Source organism: Phocoena phocoena, chromosome 2 (assembly GCF_963924675.1).
Source record: "Phocoena phocoena chromosome 2, mPhoPho1.1, whole genome shotgun sequence".
Classification (NCBI taxonomy): domain Eukaryota; kingdom Metazoa; phylum Chordata; class Mammalia; order Artiodactyla; family Phocoenidae; genus Phocoena; species Phocoena phocoena.
In genome coordinates, this window is record NC_089220.1 from 52,676,475 (window position 1) to 52,698,639 (window position 22,165).

The following is a 22,165-nucleotide window of genomic DNA, read 5'->3' on the forward strand; positions in this document are numbered from 1 at the left end:
CAATAGCTCCAAAATAGAAGTTAGAACTACCATTAGTGCAAAGGACTTTCCCCTGAAAATCTGCTTACAAATGAATTCATTTTAATACATAAAAAGAGCATCATTAGTTTTTACAGTCTTAATTTTTTATCCTTCATTGTGTGATATCAGTGAGCTTAGCAAAGAGATTAAATAAATTTAGAAAATCATTACAATTGGGATTTTGATGGCACAATTTGAGGATATTTATGAATTCTGAATATTTATTTTAAAATAAAAACAAAAGACTATTGGGGCAGGTTCCCATATACCTATTTTGTAAAACATTTTAAAAAGATTTCTAAATGTCTCAGTTATTGGCATCGTTTTTAAATACTGAGGACATTTATAGATTACCTAGTGCCTTCCATTTATAGAGAGGAAAATGGGATCCCAACGCTTAGGTACTTGTTCACTTCCTATAGCCATAACCTGATTCAACTTTACAATCTCAGATTCCAAATTCAGTATAAGCTTGCAGCATCTTACGTTAAGTGGGTATGTCTCTTTACTATCGCAGGTGATTCTGATATTCGGTTATGGCCTTTGACAAGGGCCTTGCATCAAAAGATCACTGTAGGCAGGTATTAAAGCATTCTAAAAGGAATTCAGGTAATATTCTAGTTGGTTCCTGTGACTATGTGTTGGGTTGATAGTGGGGCACAACACTCTCCCCTACTCTGAGAACACCGCTTCAAAGAGTGTTAGGATGTCAGGTCCCATTTGCTCATCTCATATTCCTCTCACTAAAATGGGGCATGGCCTCACCCTGTTCTAACCTAGGTGCATAGATTGAGCAATATTCATTTCAACAAAGGAGACCACTTTCAGCGTTATGCTAGGTTAAAAATTCTCTAGGGCAGCTCAACATGATGATACTTGTCTTGTTCTAGCTTCCTGAGAAGAGTGGACCCAGAGTTTGTGTCTTTAAAATGCTGCCTAACCACATCTAGGGCTGTGTACTCCTGAGTGGCATGAATTACATATTAAAGTAACCCTAGTCTATACATTAAAATTTGCAGCACGCAAGTGCAGATCACATTGTCTATGGTGAAGTATTTTTGTTAACTTTTATAGCAACATAACAAAAACATAGAAAAATGCATGAATTGTAAGCATAAAGCTTAAATAGTTTACATACATATATATCCACACCCAGTTTAAGAAGCAAAGCATTAGCATATGCTGAAGCATTTCAAAGTGTTAAACATAGTTCAATTCTGACTGCAAAACCCAGGTTCTTTACACAAAACACACAGCTTCTCAACAGAACAAGCACACATAATGAGATTTCAGACTCCAGGGATAAACTTTGAGAAATGTAAATATTTTTGTTGAGTGAATCCATTTCAGAAAACCCAAATCATGGCATGTCTGCCTTCTTACCTCTCTGACTAAGGAATTGGAGCTTGGGTGGTCCGGTTGAGTGAAAGTCAGCCTAAGAGACAGCCTAGGCTCAAACTGAAAGCTTTAGATAAGGAGACAAGACAATAGTTTGCAGGGGAAGGGAAGAACTGAGGATGCCATATTCCTCTGAGTACATAAATAAATCAGGTAAATACATCAGAATTTCCCAAATTTTAGGGATGTTCTACCATAATAATGATGAGATTTAAAAAAATGTGAAATTAAAAGCATATCATTGCACTTTAAAAAAAGGTTCTATGCACAGTATGAAATATATTGGTAATTTAAACACACGAAGTAGAAATAATAAAATGACAAGGAGTTCAAATGTCTGCACTCTAAAATGCACTTAGTATGAATTACAGTTCACTGTAAATGAAACATAAGTAATCCCCTTTCACCAAGACTATCTAAATAATACTTGTAAACAAAATGTATTTAGCTGACATTTAAATGGAAATATCCTTGCTTAGGAATAAAATGGAATGTAAAACTATATTAATAAAATGGTACTAAACTCTATTCACACACTTATTAGCTTAGAATGAGTTATATATCATTCCAATCAATGATGTTATATGAGTTTTTATGTGGTTTTAAAATTAGGCCCATATTTTTACTGTAGCATTCTATACTTCTACAGACTGGCAGAATGAATCATAAAATACAATCATGCATTTGTAGAATATTTGTTAATAAAGTGTCCATGTGTTATAAGAAAACGATTCTCCTATGTTTTAACTGACCAGTTCTCTGCTAATGGATCTGTTAATTAAACCTCATTTGCTCTAAAGAACATGTGGTCCTAATCTGTTGATGGAACATTGTGTTCACTGGTTGTTTCACTTTGCTCTTGACAAAGCATGAAAGAGCCAGCTTCATTTTATGTCAAAATGTTTATTAAAATGGTGATAGTGTCTATTTCCACAGGATAAGGCATATTCAGTAGTACATAATCAGTGATATAATTAGGGAATTTGTAAACCACAGGCATTGTTCAGAGTGATCATGTATAAAAGGCCAAACAATGTCAGATGGATTCTACAAGGAGACAAATGACCTTTTTATTATAGAAGTAAATTGATTTTTCTAGCCATTAGGCACTGAAGAGTTTATCACTGTGAGCAACAGTTGCTCTAGAATAGCGGTCCCCAACATTTTTGGTACCAGGGACAGGTTTCGTGGAAGACAGTTACTCCACAGACTGGGAGTGGTGCGTGGAGGAGGGGGCCAGATGGTTCAGGCGGTAATGTGAGCGATGGGGGGCAGCAGATGAAGCTTCGCTGGCCCGCCCACCGCTCACCTCCTGCTGTACAGCCCGGTTCCCCAATAGGCCACGGACCAGTACAGGTCCACGACTCAGGGATTGGGGACCCCTGCTCTAGAAAATAAAATAAATTGTGGATTTCTTTAAAGCATCTTTCTTTTGCTGTGCTTTCATTGCACTTTTGATATATAATTTATAGCTTATCCTTTTAATTTAGAATTCCTTCACCCACAGGAAAGCATTCACATAATTAACACGATCAGATAGTTCCTTTTTACTTATTGGTTCCCAGTTTTCATGGCAAGACCCTGACCTTTGTGAAAATGTACAGCAATGACATTTTGTCATCTTCATAAGAGATAGATAGATATATGGAGGAATGTCCAAACCTCATTACTTCATAAGAATAGAATGGGTGCTAGGATTTCTGTATTTTTTTTTTAACATCTTTATTGGAGTATAATTGCTTTACAATGGTGTGTTAGTTTCTGCTTTATAACAAAGTGAATCAGTTATACATATACATATGTTCCCATATCTCTTCCCTCTTGCATTTCCCTCCCTCCCACCCTCCCTATCCCACCCCTCTAGGTGGTCACAAACCACCAAGCTGATCTCCCTGTGCTATGCGGCTGCTTCCCACTAGCTATCTATTTTACGTTTTGTAGTGTATATATGTCCATGCCACTCTCTCACTTTGTCACAGCTTACCCTTCCCCCTCCCCATATCCTCAAGTCCATTCTCCAGTAGGTCTGTGTCTTTATTCCCATCTTACCCCTAGGTTCTTCATGACTTTTTTTTTTCTTAGATTCCATATATATGTGTTAGCATACGGTATTTGTCTTTCTCTTTCTGACTTACTTCACTCTGTATGACAGACTCTAGGTCCATCCACCTCACTACAAATAACTCAATTTCTTTTCTTTTTATGGCTGAGTAATATTCCATTGTATATATGTGCCACATCTTCTTTATCCATTCATCCGATGATGGACACTTAGGTGGCTTCCATCTCCTGGCTATTGTAAATACAGTTGCAAGGACAGCCTCTTCAATAAGTGGTGCTGGGAAAACTGGACAGGTACATGTAAAAGTATGAGATTACAATACTCCCTAACACCATACACAAAAATAAGGTCAAAATGGATTAAAGACCTAAAGGTAAGACCAGACACTATCAAACTCTTAGAGGAAAACATAGGCAGAACACTCTATGACATAAATCACAGCAAGATCCTTTTTGACCCACCTCCTACAGAAATGGAAATAAAAACAAAAATAAGCAACTGGGACCTAATGAAACTTCAAAGCTTTTGCACAGCAAAGGAAACCATAAACAAGACCAAAAGACAACCCTCAGAATGGGAGAAAATATTTGCAAATGAAGCAACTGACAAAGGATATCTGTATTATGTGCCATTTTATAATATAGTCCAAACACACAGTTCAAATTAGTATATCTAATGGCAGAAATCTGCACCTTCTTTCCTTGGATGGCTTTGGGGGTTGCCTCTGACTACTCAGATTAAAAAGGTTCACTCCTGTCCTCTCCAAAATATTATCTTCTTCAAATAGTGTCCTCATCTGAAATGAATGCATATTTCCAAGACAGCTGACAATGGTAATGATATATATATAAAATTTATAAAATATTTTGTTGACCCTATGTGTACACATGTTCAGTACTTGAGACATCACAGGTATGAATAAAACAAAATATTTGCCCTCAATATAGAAATATATGCAGAACAATAAAATACAGTCATTGATATCACCATAATAAAAGGCATTGAGGAGAAAATATAATAACTAACGTATATTGAGTATTTACTGTATGAGAGACCTTGTGTTCAAGATTTTATGTGTATTATACTGCTTAATTCTAAAAAAAGAAAATTGAAGTAGGTAATATTATATTCGCTTTACTTAAACTGAGAGATACTGGTTAGATAACTTTCCTGAGGTCATGCAGCTAATAGGTGGTAGAGCTAAGATCTGAATCTAGGCTGCCAGACCTGAGCCTCACTCTTTACAAGTATATTACACAACTTGAAATACGTTACACTTCAGAGGATGCTCTAATGTGCATTATGCCATTTTATCTTTAAATTCTCCTTTTCCTCAGCCTTATTTGCTGATGAGAAAACAGATTAAGACAATCCAAGATTGCACAGCTAGTAAGTGGTTAGGCCCTGTGTCCAAGTCCAATTTCTAATCTTGTACACTTACAACTCTTCCAGACTATACATGTCAATTAAAAAAGGCCTTCTGATTTAAAAATGATTGTGAGCAGTTATCAGTTACTGAGAATTCTCCCTATTTATCAGCTTCCATAATGCATACTGAAAGTTTTAAATGTAGTTAAAGTTCTAATTTATCTCTCTTGCCCCCAGTCTTGAGCATATTTACCTATTTGAGGGGCTCAAAAATGTGTATTAAGATTAATCGGTAATAGCTCCAGCCTAGGGCATAAGTTTTCATACATGTAGTTCTGCTTTTGTTACTCCCATAATGTTAATTTAAGGGATAGTGCATTTATACACGCATTTAAATATATTTGGATAAATCATGGCACCATTTTCAAGAGTGAGTAGGCAAGAACACAAATGTGTAATGGAATATCAGAATTCCAGGAATTTGGGAATCTCTGGGCTAACTTTTAAGCTATAGGACTCTTTCCTGTTTGTTACCTTCAGTTTGTATAATACATGTATAGAATGTGGTATTCAACTTTTCAAGTTTAAATTCTTAATCAATTGTTTATACCCAATTAACTATAGTTTTCCACCTTTACTCTGCATTATTGAAAAAAATATATACCAAACATGAAATGGAACTTGATTAACAGTAGAGAGTTAAGTTGAGGAATTTGTCCCCTATTTCCCAGAAATGATTATAGATTGATTAGCTTTTCATCAAATGACCTGGTCATATCTTAGTAATTAAAGATCTTAGCACTTTATTTGATGTTTTGACTATTATAATATCTCCTTTCTTATTACAGAAAAAAGCAAGTTCTTCTCAGTCTAGTTCAGATTCCTAGCTTGCTAAAATATTAACATAATTCGAGTCACTAGCAAGCAGAATTATCTTGGTCCTGTTTTTTTATTTAGTTGTCTCAAAGAAAACAAGTTTTTCACATGCGAGACTTTACGTAATTAGTCAGTGACCGTCATTCATTTCTGTATTGCAGTACGTGAGAAACACAGTAAGTCAGGAAAGGGAGGTTAAACTCAGAAAAAAGATATGCTTTCACACCTTTTCCCAAAAATGTCAGTAAAAAATTGTCTTGTTGCTATAGATTTATATTAATGATTCTAGAAAATATTTTACTATAAGCTCAAGTTAGCAAACCAAATTATGTGAAGATCATAGCAATTCAAGATACCTGAAAACTAAACTTAAGCGAATACTACATAACCCCTTAAGCAACCCCAGCTTAAGGTTCCCTTCACTTATCTGTTTATGAGGCGGCAAGTATTTATTTGCAACTGGCCTTGTAGCTTGTGTAGCAGAGAAAATATGAATGCCACTCAAAGAATGATTTTCTCTTTTGCTCTTTCATCTTACACTTTGTGTTCACTGAATCCCTCGGAGGCTATTCTTGTGCCATAGCAACACCTGCTGGGAGAGGGAAGTTGGAACAGCCATAACTGTTGCCTGCCAAACCTGTTTTCCTGATTGAATGGCACTGCATGTCCTCCATCTTCTAATACTAAACTCTCCAGAGTTGCTTCGCTTCAGGATTCTGCATCTCCCCATATGTTTCAAATAACTAACAATACCATTGTAATAAGATTTTCTATAACTCTTTAAAAAATAAGCGTTGTGCATGTGTGTATGTATGGGTGTGTGTGTGCATGCACATTTCCCCTAAGAATTTCAAAATGCAAACACCGTGCTATTTTAACCTCATGTTTGTTTTTAATACATGCTTTCTTCTTTATAGCTAGATTTGTAAAACATTGTCAATCCTGTTTTATTAGCATCTCCTCATTTATTATAGGTGAGTCAGTAAAAAAAAGTGTATGTCAGTGCAGAAAAGGCAGTTTTTATTTACAGAGTATGATAAGAGATGTATTTATGCTTATTCATATTATGGACAAAAACAGTAAGCTTACCGTATGGTATGATGGCATGTTGAAAAATAAGTGCCTATTTCATATATGATTTACCCACAAGACTGTAAGTAATACAAGTCTTAGAATATGGGTCCAAATGGACATTCTGAGCTAACTAGCCTTTCTTTAAAATTGATGATAGAGGAAAGCCATAGCATGGACAAATTACTCAATACTACCAAATACTTCCAATATTTTACCTCTCGGTTTCATTATTATGCCCAAATTAAAATCTAGTATACGTGCTAACTTTATGAAAACCTATGGTTTTTGTGTTTTTTTAAACTAAAAATAGAGTTGATGTGTGAAAATGATCTTGAAATTTATATACTTTATAATTAAGCCTTTGATAATCAAGAGGTGATTATTCATCAATAGCTTTCTTACTTTGGTTGCTTAGTAATCTTGATTGGTGCTCCATCAATTAATCATGAATTTATTAAGCACCTCTGAAATACTTTAAAATATCACATGGTGTGGGAGCTATTTTCTGAGGAACTAGATAAAGCCTAGCACTGACCTCAGAATGTTTTGGCTACATATGTAAAAGAGTAGACATTTTGTCGTGACATAGATAGAATAAATCAGATACACTATAATTCAGAGACATGGAGGATGAATAAAAGATACAGAAATCAGGAGACTTAAGAGAACAGGAAGTTTCAGTTGGGTCTTAGAAGAATGGGAAATCATTGGATGGGTATTATGATGAGAAAGTCATTCCTGGAGTGAAGGAAGGAAGGCAAGGAGTAGGAAATGAGCCAAGTGTTAAACAGACCAAAAGACCTATCAAAATTGAATAGCGAGCTTTTCACAGAAGCACTATGGCTTAATAAGGGTTGGCAGGTAAAATGGAAAATAAGCAATGGGATTTAGACGTTCTAGAAAATGGGGAGCTACTAAAGCTATTTGAATGGTAGAATAATAGGATTTTTAAGAGAGATTAATTCAGAAATGGTAAGATTTTTTTAGGAGGAGGAAGAAGCATTTGCCAATTAGATTTTAGTGATCCATTTATATGGGGGAAGATAATTCAGAAGGAAGTGCAGCAATGCAATATATTATTATATTAACCTTTGGCTCAGGGAAGTTCTGCATATTTTAAAACGACAACAATTGCAAAAATACTCTATGTGCTGCATATCATATAAATCACCATATTGTCTGTGTTTTTACAAAACAGGAAGTATCCATTGGCAACCTTTATTTCTTTCATGAGAAATGAGCTCTAGAGTGTCTCTGTCTTTCATCAATTATTGTTACTCGTCATGGTCTCTAAAAGAAAGCAAATATGAGCAAATCCATTAGTAAATGAGGAGTCTTTAGCATGTTGGATTTCTTTTGTCACCTTGAATATTTTTCAAGCACATCTTACTATACATTTTAATTGACATATAATTATTAAGAAAATGGGTCAAGCTTATTAGTTTAAAAAGTATTTTGGGGATTTGGATTAGAATTATTTTTAAGTTGAAGGGAATTCTCAAATTTACCTTATATCATCATATGAATATTTCTCAATGACCACTTATTCTTAAAAATTCCATGTATTAAGGCAGTTATTCCAAATCTTAGTGTGTGCTCATCAAATCAGCTATGAGGTGCATGAGAATTAGAATAGTTCCACTATTAGTGTATGGATGTTTTAAAATACAGATTACAGTATTGATATTATTCTCACTTACATTGAAGATACTTAATTGAATGGAAGAGAATTGAGTGGAGTTACAAGATGCTGACAATTTCACTTAACCAAAGGCTTATCTTACTTATCCCATAGTCCATTATGAGAAGGTATTACTGATGTGCCATTGATAGTGGTTGCAGTTGCAAACTCTTCAGTTCTTTGCTTCCATGTAAAATTATTTTGTGATTTTTCAAAACCTCAAAATCTGACTATATCCATGTACAAGTCTCATGCTTACAAAGCTAATCTGTAATGTGTTGGAAAAAACAATTGAGAACTGCTGACTCGGACACTGAGAAAGCACTCAAGTGTGATAGAGGTATCTTTCCTTTAAAACTATGTGGTGTGCAATAAGGATATAGCTAAGCTTGGAGTTTCAATCAGTAGATCACCAAGGATGAAACTCACATCAAGTCTGTAATAAATTTTTTTACCTCACCTGTTGTTTTTGAAGGTTAAATAATACAATAAATTTGGTTCATTTGGATTAGTTGAGTCTACAAATTCACTATTTACTTGAGTCTTAACTTTTTTACATGTGTGTATATGTACATAGTCAGCATGAGAATTCTTGAATTCTGACTTCTGGGGTTCACTGTCATAAACACAATATTTTTGGTCTTATTTACTTATCCTTTAAATGTAGATTATATATTCTACTCTAGAACATACATATATGCTATAAACTACTTCTCCCCCTAAATTCAAATATGATTGAATTAGTGCCATACTTATTTTAAGATTCTTGAAAATATGAGTCTAGTTGTCCTTCTGGAGACAATTCTACTTATTACTTAGTTTATTATAAAAAATTATAATGTATTAAATGAAGTATATCTTTTGTTTAAACATCTACTATTAAAGTGCACTATGCATATTTACATATTTAAACCAATAAGTTCATAATAAGCATATTCTTATGTCTTTGTTTCAAACAGCATGATATTTTCTCATGTAGTTGAGATGAACTAACCTTCCCCTGTATTCTTTTGAGTAGGAAAAATAAGCCAGCCATTTTCTGAGTAAAAACTGAAGATTAAATTTCCTCACCTTCCTTCCCAATGAAGAAATGGAAGCATTTTTATTTTCTATACTTACTTTATTTTACAGTCTGTGATACAGTGGAAAAGTTGACAGAGAACCAGTTTGTTCATATTACTTGTCTATTTTTTTTTATGTTTGGAATGAGAAGTTTTGGTGCCATACCATGTTTTTTAAGTTTCTCCGATTATAGCATCTCCTACAGTAGCATTTCAGGTAAGAAAAATCAAAGCAAGGACAGTGTATAGACTATATGTCAAAGAATGTATCTTTGTGTTTTTATTAGGAGGGACTTTTTTCTAGCAAATGCATTATGAATAAATCTCACAAGTTGCAGACATTTCAAATTTTTCTACTTAATTTAACATTTTCATTGTGAGACAGTATTTTAAGAAAAAATAATTTAGTTGATTAGAGAAAGAGCATAAAAACATCATGACAAAATTAAATGTCATGTCCTCAAATTGGCTCTTTTGTTTGTTTTCTGTTCGTTTGTTTTTTAAATTTACAACTTACCTATCCAAATCTTAAATGAAAGGAGAAAGAAAAGGAAAACTATACGAATCCTTTTTTTACTCTCTTATCTCTCACACACCTTCACAAATTTGAAGATCTACTGCATCTGAAATCTATACTAACAATATATTTTAGAGGAGATTCTGCTAGTTGTATGGATTACTAATTATATAGAATTATTACTTTACATTGTTATTTATTACTTTTTTAAAATGTTCATGATTTTTATCTATTACATTTATTTCTTTTATATTCACAGATTTTAATCTTTTTCCCTTCTTACCCTCTTGCCCTCTCTCCCCCTCTTCCTTCCTCAATTATTTCATGACTTCCTGGTCTGTGCCATCTAGGAAAGCAGGGCATCAGGCTTTAGAGATAGAGTTAGACACTCTGTGCCTTCAAGGAGCTATCTGGTCAGGGATATAGACATGGAAGAAGATACAGGGTGAAGCTTCGAGTACAGGTTAAATGGGTATACAACATAATATGTGGTCAAGAAGAGTGAGTAACAAACTCAGCCTAGGAATAGGCAAAGTATCATCACATAAGTGGTAACTTTGGACTGAATCTCAACACACGGGGCAGGTAGGGGGTGCTAGAAGACAAGGGCCTGACTTGCCAAATACAGGAAAGAACTGCAAGGGCACTGAGGTTCACTAGTCAGTGAAATTGTAAGTGATGAGTGTTGTAGGGGTGAGTTATTCTAGAGGAGCACTTCTAAGACTATGTTTCTAGAATACCATGTCTAGAGTGATATACTTGTTGTTATTAAAAAGTGGAGTTTTCATCAAATGAGCTTTGGATAATAGACTGCATTAACATTTTAATTTTCTCTGGGCTTCTTGAAGACTATAATATGCTAATATGCACAGCACATATTATAGAAGAATGAAAAATGAACAATATACAAAAAAAATTACCAATAATCCCACACTCAGGGAGAACCACTGTTGTTAGTGTTTTGGTATAGTTCCTTCTGGGCTTTTTTTTCCTCTACAATTTTCCCCATGTAAATCTTGTTCTCTTCCATAAATCAGTGCTCAACTGCCTCACTGTCTTAATTTGTACATTTGGTATAAACATTTTTACTGAGTTCCTATCATGTGTAAAATAGAGTGTGGGATGCTGCAAGTATAAAGATGAATTATATATATTCTCCGTTTAAGAAACTCTCTGTTATCAGTCATTAGCATATGTCTTTTTTTATATAAAAATGCGATACTGTACATACTTCTCAGTAACATGTTTTACTCACTTTTTAATAGTAGTTGTAGCTATTCATGCTATTCAATAGCATGTTTTTCTTGCTTAACAATATAAATATCTTTGTCAATAAATGTGGGTCTGTTACATCATCATTTAAAAAGGCTGCATCATAATCTATTATGTGACTGTACCACGATTTTTTTTAGTTAATCTGTCAGGCTGTTTTCAGTTATTATTTTTTTTAATTAAAGCAATATATGATGAGCACACTCATTGAGGATTGAAGTTTTTCATAGTTACAGGAACATGATTTTATTTGTGTTGATAAAGTTTATGACATAGAAGCAGGAGGCCTGGAAGAATTAAACTGGCAGCAGAAAGACCACTTAGGACACTGTCACAAGAAGAGATAAGGATGACTTATACTAAGAAAGCTACCTATAGCCATAAAAAGAAATAGGCTGATATGAGAGATATTTTTGATAGAGAAACCAAAGCTGCTGATTGGAAGTGGTGAGTTAGAAGATGGTGAAACAAAGAAAAGTCTATTGTTTTTAATTAACAGATCAAGTGTCCTGATAATTAACTAACAACTAAGTCAAGAAATAAATAGTGCTTAGGTTTGGGGATTTGCAAGACTTTTGGAAAATAGTAGTAGGCTGCAATCATCGACTGGAAGAACCTTGGGGTAAAGTTACAGTTCACATTATAAACATGCAAAACAGAGAGATGTTCATGAGAACAAACAAAATCTCCTGACAGAAAAATTATGATAATAATTTAGAGCATTCTAGAGAATGGAAAATTTGATGTGGAGAGAGAGAGAAGTCTATAAAAACTATGACAAGTTTTAAGACCTTCTTGTCCAAGAAAGTTGCAAAGAAAGGGTTAACTCTGAAATCAAGATTTAAAAAGCCTCATGGAAGAGATGGAAAATAAACTTTATTTTAATTAGGCTTTGGTGTTTATTTTAAAATGAGCAAATTTATTAAAAAATCAACTTGTAACTTACCTAGATTGAAACTGAGGTTTACATTTCTATAATTTTGATTACATCGGGAGAAAAGTTTATCTAACAAATGAATAACGTACATTAACAAGGGAGTTTTTGAACTATCTAGCATGATAAACTTAAAAAAATATAGCTAGTCAAGGATCTGTTTTTGTTAGACTGGCCTAATGTAATAAGACCTTTGAATATTCATCTTATTAAGTTAGAAAATAGATACTTATTATTAGCCCCACTCCTATCTTTAACTTTTTACTGTTTGTTCCTATAGTCAGAACATTAATAACCTTGGAGCTGGTAATGTATAAATTCTTAGTTTCAAAAATGAAGAAATTCATACTCAGAGTGCTTAAGCTTGGCCAAGGTCATGTGGTTTGTTTTTGGAAGAGATGAAATCTTCCGATTTCAAATAATAACATTCTATTAAATAATCTTTTAATGTATAATTTCTTTTCATTTATTTCACATAAATGTATCATAATTTGGATATTTATTTAGAGTGGTATAGCTTATAAGAAGTTTTGACTTGTATACAGGAATTATTCTCATACAGGTAGATACAGATATTTAAAATAGACATATAAGATGTAAGACAGATAGAAAAGGTAATTTGCAACATATGTGTTATTTACTCCCTCGCATTTCTACCTTGACTCTTTTTTATTGTCCCTGAGACAGTAACCAAGAGATGGGCAGGTAAAACTGGTCCAGTTTGTCCATAAGAACAGACTAATTATGAGCAAGAGTCCAGTACTAACTCAAGTTATTCATTCCAGACACCATACATTACTGGAGCCTGCTTCAGGGCTCTACGTTGGCCACCTGCTATAAATTGGCCTCAATTTGTTCAAAGTATTTATCCTCTCATTCTCAGTGTTCTCATTTGTTAAATTTTAATATTAAATATTTGATCCTAGGATTGTCATGAGAATTAATGAAAATGTAAAATCCCTAACTATGCCTGGCACACAATAGGAGCATAATTAATGTTAAATGCTGAGGTTATTGCTGTTATTCTGTGTCCTTTCTAATGGAGGGTGAATAAATATTGCAGCTTCTTTCAATCCTATTGTTACTAGATGATGCTTATTTAGAATTGCATCATTCCCTGGTGGTTCACTTCAAAAAGAACAAATTATTTAACTAAATTATTTAGTTGTTTATATTTACAAGAGTAAATTATCTAATCATGGAGGTTTTAAAAATGCAGCCATTTTTAAACATGTTTTTTGTTAATGCCAGTTCCTAGAATATATATATATCTACTTCAAGAAGGTAGTGGTTAGTGTTTCATATTTTCTGATTTCTAAGATGCTAGCATTATTTACTTTGTCTTTTTTAATTAGAAGTAAATGAAGGAATTAAATGAAAAAGACATGAAGATATTTAAATAGCAAGATAACTAATTCTCATATCACTTTGTACTTAAATTTATTTTTCTCTGTGTGTAATAAAGAGGAACAACATTTCAATATTAGTTGAAAAATACTTTAAAAATTGATTATATTTGTTTTTGTTCCTGGGCACTGGAGCACAGTAATGCTAGAAGGGAGAATAAAACCTTTGCCTTTTTTGTCCATATTCTGTATTAACTCCAAAGAGGGGAAGCATATGACATTTATCACAATGATAGAATTATTCATATATTTCTGGTTATTCTTCCCTTCTAGTTTAGCCCATGCTTTTTTGATAGATGTCCTATTGCATAAATACTTTTGAATTCATACACATTTGTATGAGAAGTAAAAGTTTTCCAGTGGAACAGGTGATATGGTTTGTAGGAAAACTCATTGAGTAGTACTTGCCTCTTATTAGTTCATTTTTCACCAAACCCTAACATAAATATATTCCAGCACAGTAAGGTAAGTTCCTGTAAAATCAATCTAATTTTCTCATAAATATCTTCAGTAAAATCAGAAATTAGCTTTAATTGAGAAAATTAAATTCTTAGATTATTGAAATATATTTTTGAAAACTCACTTAAAATTAATTTTACAGAAATAGTGGCAGCATCATGACAAACTATGTATAGTGATCTCAAAATCTTAAAGTGAAATCATTTGAAATTAAAATGTCAAAAAATATTAAAAGTCAAAAAGAACAATACACTGGATTGTCAGAGTGTGGCATTGTAGTCAGTTGTTCCATTTCATTTCCTCGAGGGAGAGAACGAATCCTAAACCTTAGCAGTTTGGCAACAGTTTCTAAACCAAATTTAGAACTTCTGGTTTTATATCAGAGGTTCTTCTTTTTCTCTTTTCTATTGCATTTACTGTGCCTGCTAAGTCTATAATGTCTCTTATCCCTTTCTTATACCATCCTTGGATAAGAGATAACAGCATAGGAAGCAGAAGACTGAAAAGCTAAATCTTACCTCAGCAAGTAGGATCACTCTTCTGTGAAATGCAGATCTTAAAGACCCAGTTAATGGCTGATAATGACAAGTCATTGAGTAGATCGTTCTTATGTTGACCATTCACGTTCCAATGTAATGCTTTATTTTGCTAATGTTTGAAGACCTCATTTGAGAAAGTTCTACGAAAACAATTTAGAATTATTTTAAGTGAGGGTAAGTGTCACCCATCCCCAAGGTCTCTGTAATTTTTGTCATCTGAATTGTCACATATCTTCAACCAGCAGAAGTTGTTTCCTTATGATTTTCTGTGTTTGAATATGCTTTACCAGTACATACTAACCTTGAAAAATTTTCTTTTTCCCATTTCAAGTTCCACCCAATCTGACTGTTCCACAGGAAAAATCACCTTTGGTCACCAGAGAAGGAGACACAATAGAACTGCAGTGTCAAGTAACTGGAAAACCTAAACCCATCATCCTTTGGTCTAGAGCGGATAAAGAAGTTGCAATGCCTGATGGGTCAATGCAAATGGAGAGTTATGATGGAACACTGAGGATTGTGAATGTATCTAGGGAGATGTCAGGAATGTACCGATGTCAGACCAGCCAGTACAATGGATTTAATGTGAAACCAAGAGAAGCCTTGGTGCAGCTCATCGTGCAGTGTAAGTACATTTTTTTCTATGTATTTGGAGACTGGGGGGACAAGGGAAGAAAATGAGGTGATTTTTGGAATTGGATTAGTAAACAATATTTCTACATTATTGCTACCCAATTTAAACTATAATTTCCCTAAATCTGCCTATTATTTGAACTAATACACACTAATGGAAAAGAATTGTATTAGCATGTGTGTGATGATTATGATGGTGTTATGTCATTGGTTAATGCCAAAGAATCAACAAGCCTAATGGTTAAATACTGGCCATGTGCAATGAAGCAAAATGGAGATTGGAAGTAATTGCTAATTCAGATTATAATACTCTTTTGTTTTCATAGTTTATGTTTCTGCTTCAGCAATTGCGTGCCCTTTGCCCAAATTATCCACCTATTTCAAGGCATCCCTTTGCTTAAATTGTGGAGACATAATCATTGCAATGCTGTGTGCAATCTGAAGTTGTAAGAGTAGATTACATAATTATCTAGTAATATATAGATAATTCAGGCAGATATTAGGAGCTAAAGTTTTGCTTGACTTTCTCCACAGATAATTGCTTAACTGTGAGAGCTGAATATGATAGATTTTTAACTATTTTCAATGAAATCACTGTTAGAGTTCTAATAAAAAAATGCAGACATACTGCGCTTTGTATTTGCTTTTAGTATTAAAAATATCTAAATTCATGATATTAAGAAGTTTAACAATGTCACTGGTGTTGGGTTATTAGAGGATGATGCCCTGGTATTTTGGATAGCAGGTAGTGTGGATATTGTTAAAGAGAAGAAGCAAACTAAACACAATCTGTTCAAACTCCAGGAGTGTTGCTGAACAGTTTAGTTGATGTATTATTTGTTAACTACATGGTGGCAAAGCCTTCAAGAAAAAGAATGAAGTAGATGAAACTATACACTTCAATAAGCAATGATGTTGTTTTCTTTCTGTGGTTCTTCTGTAACTTGGAAAATAGCAATTAGTCCAAAATGTCTATTTTTATATAAGACTTAAGGATGCTGGCAGATTAGATGATCTGACTTTAAATTTGGAAGGATAATTGAGATATGGAAGGATTATGTTTGGGGCAGGTAACAACACATGGGCTTATGTATGAGGAGTATGAGTGGTGAGAAGAGCAGTGTTCTGGGTACTGCTTAACCATTCCCTGTCCCTGTTCTTTAGAAACTCAGATTTCAGTCTGCTGTTTATCCTATAAATATGCACACTTCTATTTGTCAAATATCTTGGCTGATTTCCAACTGATTACTAGTTTTATCTCTAAAGAATGCACCTTTTAGGTGGCAAGTTCCATTCCACAGTTTAACATTACATTTTTTCCTCACTGGCCTTTATACTCATGATAATAAGCTCATGGGTAGGAGGTTCACGTGAAAACAGGTTTCAGAAAGAAAAAACAATTTTTTTTAACGAAACCTCTCCTTAATTCTCCAGAAAAAAAGAGACATGCTCAGGTAACCACAGAGGAAATTGATACAGTTTGGAGCACCTCATTCGTATTGGTAATCACAGGATTGTGTGTTTCCTCCAGAGTTATGCACCAAGCTTCAGTGTTCCTAAAGCCACAGGGGCAATTCGTTTTCACCCTGCTCACACTCTCTGGGGAAGCTGTGAAACCCACTGGCTCTAGGGAATTTTAAATTGAAGGTTCAAGAACCAGGATCTCTTATCTCCATAGAATATACTAACTTCCAGGATTCTATTGACAACCTAAATTTCCTTTTTTTTTTCTTCCTAATAAATTTCATAGATAATAAGTTCAGCACAAGGTCTTAAAATTCAATCCTATAATAGCACATGAAGATAAATAGACACAGTTGTCTCTAGTGTCACAAGGATGTAATTGACTGAAAGCCATCAACAGACATAGGCAAAGCCGAGTTCATTTAATGTAGAGAAAAAGATCTGCATCCCAAGGTGACTTTGCAGAGCAGGGGGTATAATCTAACAGCACTTCGTCTCAGAGGCAACTTCCCTGGCCTACCCAGAAAGGTGGCTGGATGCCAGCAGTCTTGACAGTTTCAGATAAGATGCCATCATGTCTTTCAAAAAGCTTAATTTCATGTATTCCCAACTCTTCTCAAGAATCTAGTTATGTGTCTGAGCATTTGCCAGGTACAAAAACTGGTAAGAACTCCAGAATATTTCTGAGTCAAGCATTCATTTTCCAGGCACATAATCCCTGCTAGCAGGTTCAGCTTGCAAGCCTACCTAAGCCTTATTCCTGCAAAACTAGCCATATAGGAATCCTGATACATTTTTAAAATCATAAATATTTTAACTTTTATGGTGACTTCTTATAAGTATGAAAATAATATGGTATTTGTGCTTAACTGGGGTAGCCATGCTACAAGTGAGGATTAATATAGAATATAAAATACTAAGTTATTTTCATACACACATGCACACAAATATACATGTATATGTGCATGTGTTTATGTCATCCTCAGCAATTAGTTACATCGTTGCATAACAAGCTATGCTTTATATATTTTGTATTCCCAGCATAATATATTTTACATTATAGCTATTTAGAAAATGTGTTGAGTAAATATGTTATGATAACAAATGTAATAAGAATATATACACACACACACACATATATCTTGCTTCTTGCATAACTAGTTCTTATTATTTAGGTTTCAAGAGTATCTGAGGACTTGTTGCATAACAGTTGTTTTTCTTTTTTTTTAATCTTTCCTGGAGTATAATCACTTTAAAATGGTGTGTTAGTTTCTGCTTTATAACAAAGTGTCAGCTATACATATACATATACACCCGTATCTCCTCCCTCTTGAGTCTCCCTCCCACCCTCCCTATCCCACCCCTCTAGGTGGTCGCAAAGCACTGAGCTGATCTCCCTATACTATGAGGCTGCTTCCCACTAGCTATCTATTTTATATTTGGTAGTATATAATACTCCATGCCACACTCTCAGTTCGTTGCAGTTTACCCTTCCCCCTCCCCATCTCTTCAAGTCCATTCTTTACGTCTGTGTCTTTATTCCAGTCTAGCCCCTAGATTCTTCAGAACCTTTTTTTTTTTTAGATTCCACATATATGTGTTAGCATACAGTATTTGTTTTTCTCTTTCTAATTTACTTCCCTCTGTATGACAGACTCTAGGTCCATCCACCTCATTACATATAACTCAATTTTGTTTCATTTTATGGCTGAGTAATATTCCATTGTATACATGTGCCACATCTTCTTTACCCATTCATCTGTCGATGGACACTTAGGTTGCTTCCATGTCCTGGCTATTGTAAATAGAGCCGCAATGAACACTGTGGTACATGACTCTTTTTGAATTATAATTTTCCCAGGGTATATGCACAGTAGTGAGATTGCTGGGTTGCAAGATAGTTCTATTCTTAGTTTTTTAAGGAAACTCCATACTGTTCTCTATAGTGGCTGTATCAATTTACATTACCACCAACAGTGAATGAGCGTTCCATTTTCTACACACACTCTCCAGCATTTATTGTTTGTAGATTTTTTGATGATGGCTCTTCTGACTGGTGTGAGATGATATCTCATTGTATTTTAATTTGCATTTCTCTAATAATTAGTGATGCTGAGCATTCTTTCACCTGTTTGTGGGCAATCTGTATATCTTCTTTAGAGAAATGTATATGCAGGTCTTCTGCCCATTTTTGGATACTTTTTTTTTTTTTGATATTGTGCTGCATGAGCTGCTTATAAGTTTTGGAGATTAATCCTTTGTCAGTTGCTTCATTTGCAAATATTTTCTCCCATTCTGAGGGTTGTCTTTTCATCTTGTTATGTGCATCTTGTTGCTGTGCGAAAGCTTTTAAGTTTCATTAGGTCCCATTTGTTTATTTTTGTTTTTATTTCCATTTCTCTAGGAGTTGGGTCAAAAAGGATCTTGCTGTGATTTATGTCATAGAGTGTTCTGCCTATGTTTTCCTCTAAGAGTTTTATAGCATCTGGCCTTATATTTAGCTCTTTAATCCATTTTGAGTTTATTTTTGTGTATGGTGTTAGGGAGTGTTCTAATTTCATTCTTTACATATAGCTGTGCAAAATCCCCAGCACCACTTATTGAAGAGGCTGTCTTTTCTCCATTGTATATTCTCGCCTCCTTTATCAAAAATAAGGTGACCATATGTCTGTGGGTTTATATGTGGGCTTTCTGTCCTGTTCCGTTGATCTGATCTATATTTCTGTTTTTGTGCCAGTACCATACTGTCTTGATTACTGTAGCTTTGTAGTATAGTCTGAAGTCAGGGAGCCTGATTCCTCCAGCTCGTTTTTCTTTCTCAAGATTGCTTTGCCTATTCGGGACCTTTTGTGTTTCCATACAAATTGTGAAATTTTTGTTCTAGTTCTATGAAAAATGCCATTGGTACTTTGATAGGGATTGCATTGAATGTGTAGATTGCTTTGGGTAGTAGAGTCATTTTCACAATGTTGATTCTTCCAATCCAAGAACATAGCATATCTCTCCATCTGTTTGTATCATCCTTAATTTCTTTCATCAGTGTCATATAGTTTTCTGCATACAGTTCTTTTGTCTCCCTAGGAAGGTTTATTCCTAGGTATTTTATTCTTTTTGTTGCTATGGTAAATGGGAGTGTTTCCTTAATTTCGCTTGCAGATTTTTTCATCATTAATGTATAGGAATGCAAGAGATTTCTGTGCATTAATTTTGTGTCCTGCAACTTTACCAAGTTCATTGATTAGCTCTAGTAGTTTTCTGGTGGCATCTTTAGGATTCTCTATGTATAGTATCATGTCATCTGCAGACAGTGACAGTTTTACTTCTCCTTTTCTAATTTGTATTCCATTTATTTCTTTTTCTTCTCTGATTGCCATGGCTAGGATTTCCAAAGCTGTGTTGAATAACAGCAGTGAGAGAGGACATCTTTGTCTTGTTCCTGATCTTAGAGGCAGCGCTTTCTCTTTTTCACCATTGAGAATGATATTTGCTGTGGGTTTGCTGTATATGGCCTTTATTATGTTGAGGTAGGTTCCCTCTATGCCCACTTTCTGGAGAGTTTTTATCATAAATGGGTGTTGAATTTTGTCAAAAGCTTTTTCTGCATCTATTGAGATGATCATATGGTTCTTATTCTTCAATTTGTTAATATTATGTATCACATTGATTTGTGTATATTGAAGAATCCTTGCATCCCTGGGATAAATCCCACTTGATCATGGTGTATGATCCTTTTAATATGTTGTTGGATTCTGTTTGCTAGTATTTTGTTGAGGATTCTTGCGTCTATATTCATCAGTGATATTGGTCTGTAATTTTCTTTTTTTGTAGTATCTTTGTCTGGTTTTGGTATGAGGGTGTTGGTGGCCTCATAGAATGAGATTGGGAGTGTTCCTTCCTCTGCAATTTTTTGGAAGAGTTTGAGAAGGATAGGTGTTAGCTCTTCTCTAAATGTTTGACAGAATTCGCCTGTGAAGCCATCTGGTCCTGGGCTTTTGTTTGTTGGAAGATTTTTAATCACAGTTTCAATTTCAGTGCTTGTGATTGGTCTGTTTATATTTTCTATTTCTTCCTGGTTCAGTCTTGGAAGGTTGTGGTTTTCTAAGAATTTGTCCATTTCTTCCAGGTTGTCTATTTTATTGGCATAGACTTGCTTGTAGTAATCTCTCATGATCCTTTGTATTTCTGCAGTGTCAGTTGTTACTTCTCTTTTTTCATTTCTAATTGTTGATTTGAGTCTTCTCCCTTTTTTTCTTGATGAGTCTGGCTAATGGTTTATCAATATTCTTTATCTTATCAAAGAACCAGCCTTTGGTTTTATTGATCTTTGCTATTGTTTCCTTCATTTCTTTTTCATTAATTTCTGATCTGATCATCATGATTTCTTTCCTTCTGCTAACTTTGGGGGTTTTTTATTCTTCTTTCTCTAATTGCTTTAGGTGTAAGGTTAGGTTGTTTATTTGAGATGTTTCTTGTTTCTTAAGGTAGGATTGTATTGCTATAAACTTCCCTCTTAGAACTGCTTTTGCTGCATCCCATAGGTTTTGGGTTGTCATTTTTTTATTGTCATTTGTTTCTAAGTATTTTTTGATTTCCTCTTTGCTTTCTTCAGTGATCTCTTGGTTATTAAGTAATGTATTGTTTAGCCTCCATGTGTTTGTCTTTTTTACAGTTTTTTTCCTGTAATTGTTATCTAATATCATAGCATGGTGGTCAGAAAAGATACTTGATACAATTTCAATTTTCTTAAATTTACCAAAGCTTGATCTGTGACCCAAGATAGGATCTATCTTGGAGAATGTACCATGAGCACTTGAGAAGAAAGTGTATTCTGTTGTTTTTGGATGGAATGTCCTATAAATATCAATCAAGTCCATCTTGTTTAATGTATCATTTAAAGCTTGTGTTTCCTTATTTATTTTCATTTTGGATGACCTGTCCATGGTGAAAGTGGGGTGTTAACATCCCCTAATATGATTGTGTTACTGTCGATTTCCCCTTTTATGGCTGTTAGCATTTGCCTTATGTATTGAGGTGCTCCTATGTGGGTGCATAAATATTTACAGTTCTTATATCTTCTTCTTGGATTGATCCCTTGATCATTAGGTACTTTCCTTCTTTGTCTCTTTGTAATAGTCTTTATTTTAAAGTCTATTTTGTTTGATATGAGAATTGCTACTCCAGCTCTCTTTTGATATCCATTTGTATGGAATATCTTTTTCCATCCCCTCACTTTCGGTCTGTATGTGTCCCTAGGTCTGAGGTGGGTCTCTTGCAGACAGTATATATATATATATATATATATATATATATATATATAGGTCTTGTTTTTGTATCCATTCAGCCAGTCTGTGTATTTGGAGCATTTAATCCATTCACATTTAAGGTAATTATCAATATGTA

At 34.2% G+C, this 22,165-nt stretch overlaps 1 protein-coding gene across 1 annotated transcript in view; it reads left to right on the forward strand.

Moving 5' to 3' along the window:
• Positions 1–22,165, forward strand: part of MDGA2 (MAM domain containing glycosylphosphatidylinositol anchor 2) — an 841,090-nt gene that overhangs the window by 625,582 nt on the left and 193,343 nt on the right. Inside the window, exon 10 of the mRNA XM_065871677.1 lies at positions 15,000–15,293. Within this exon, the coding sequence (XP_065727749.1) occupies positions 15,000–15,293 (294 nt within the window). The remainder of the gene's footprint in view (positions 1–14,999; positions 15,294–22,165) is intronic.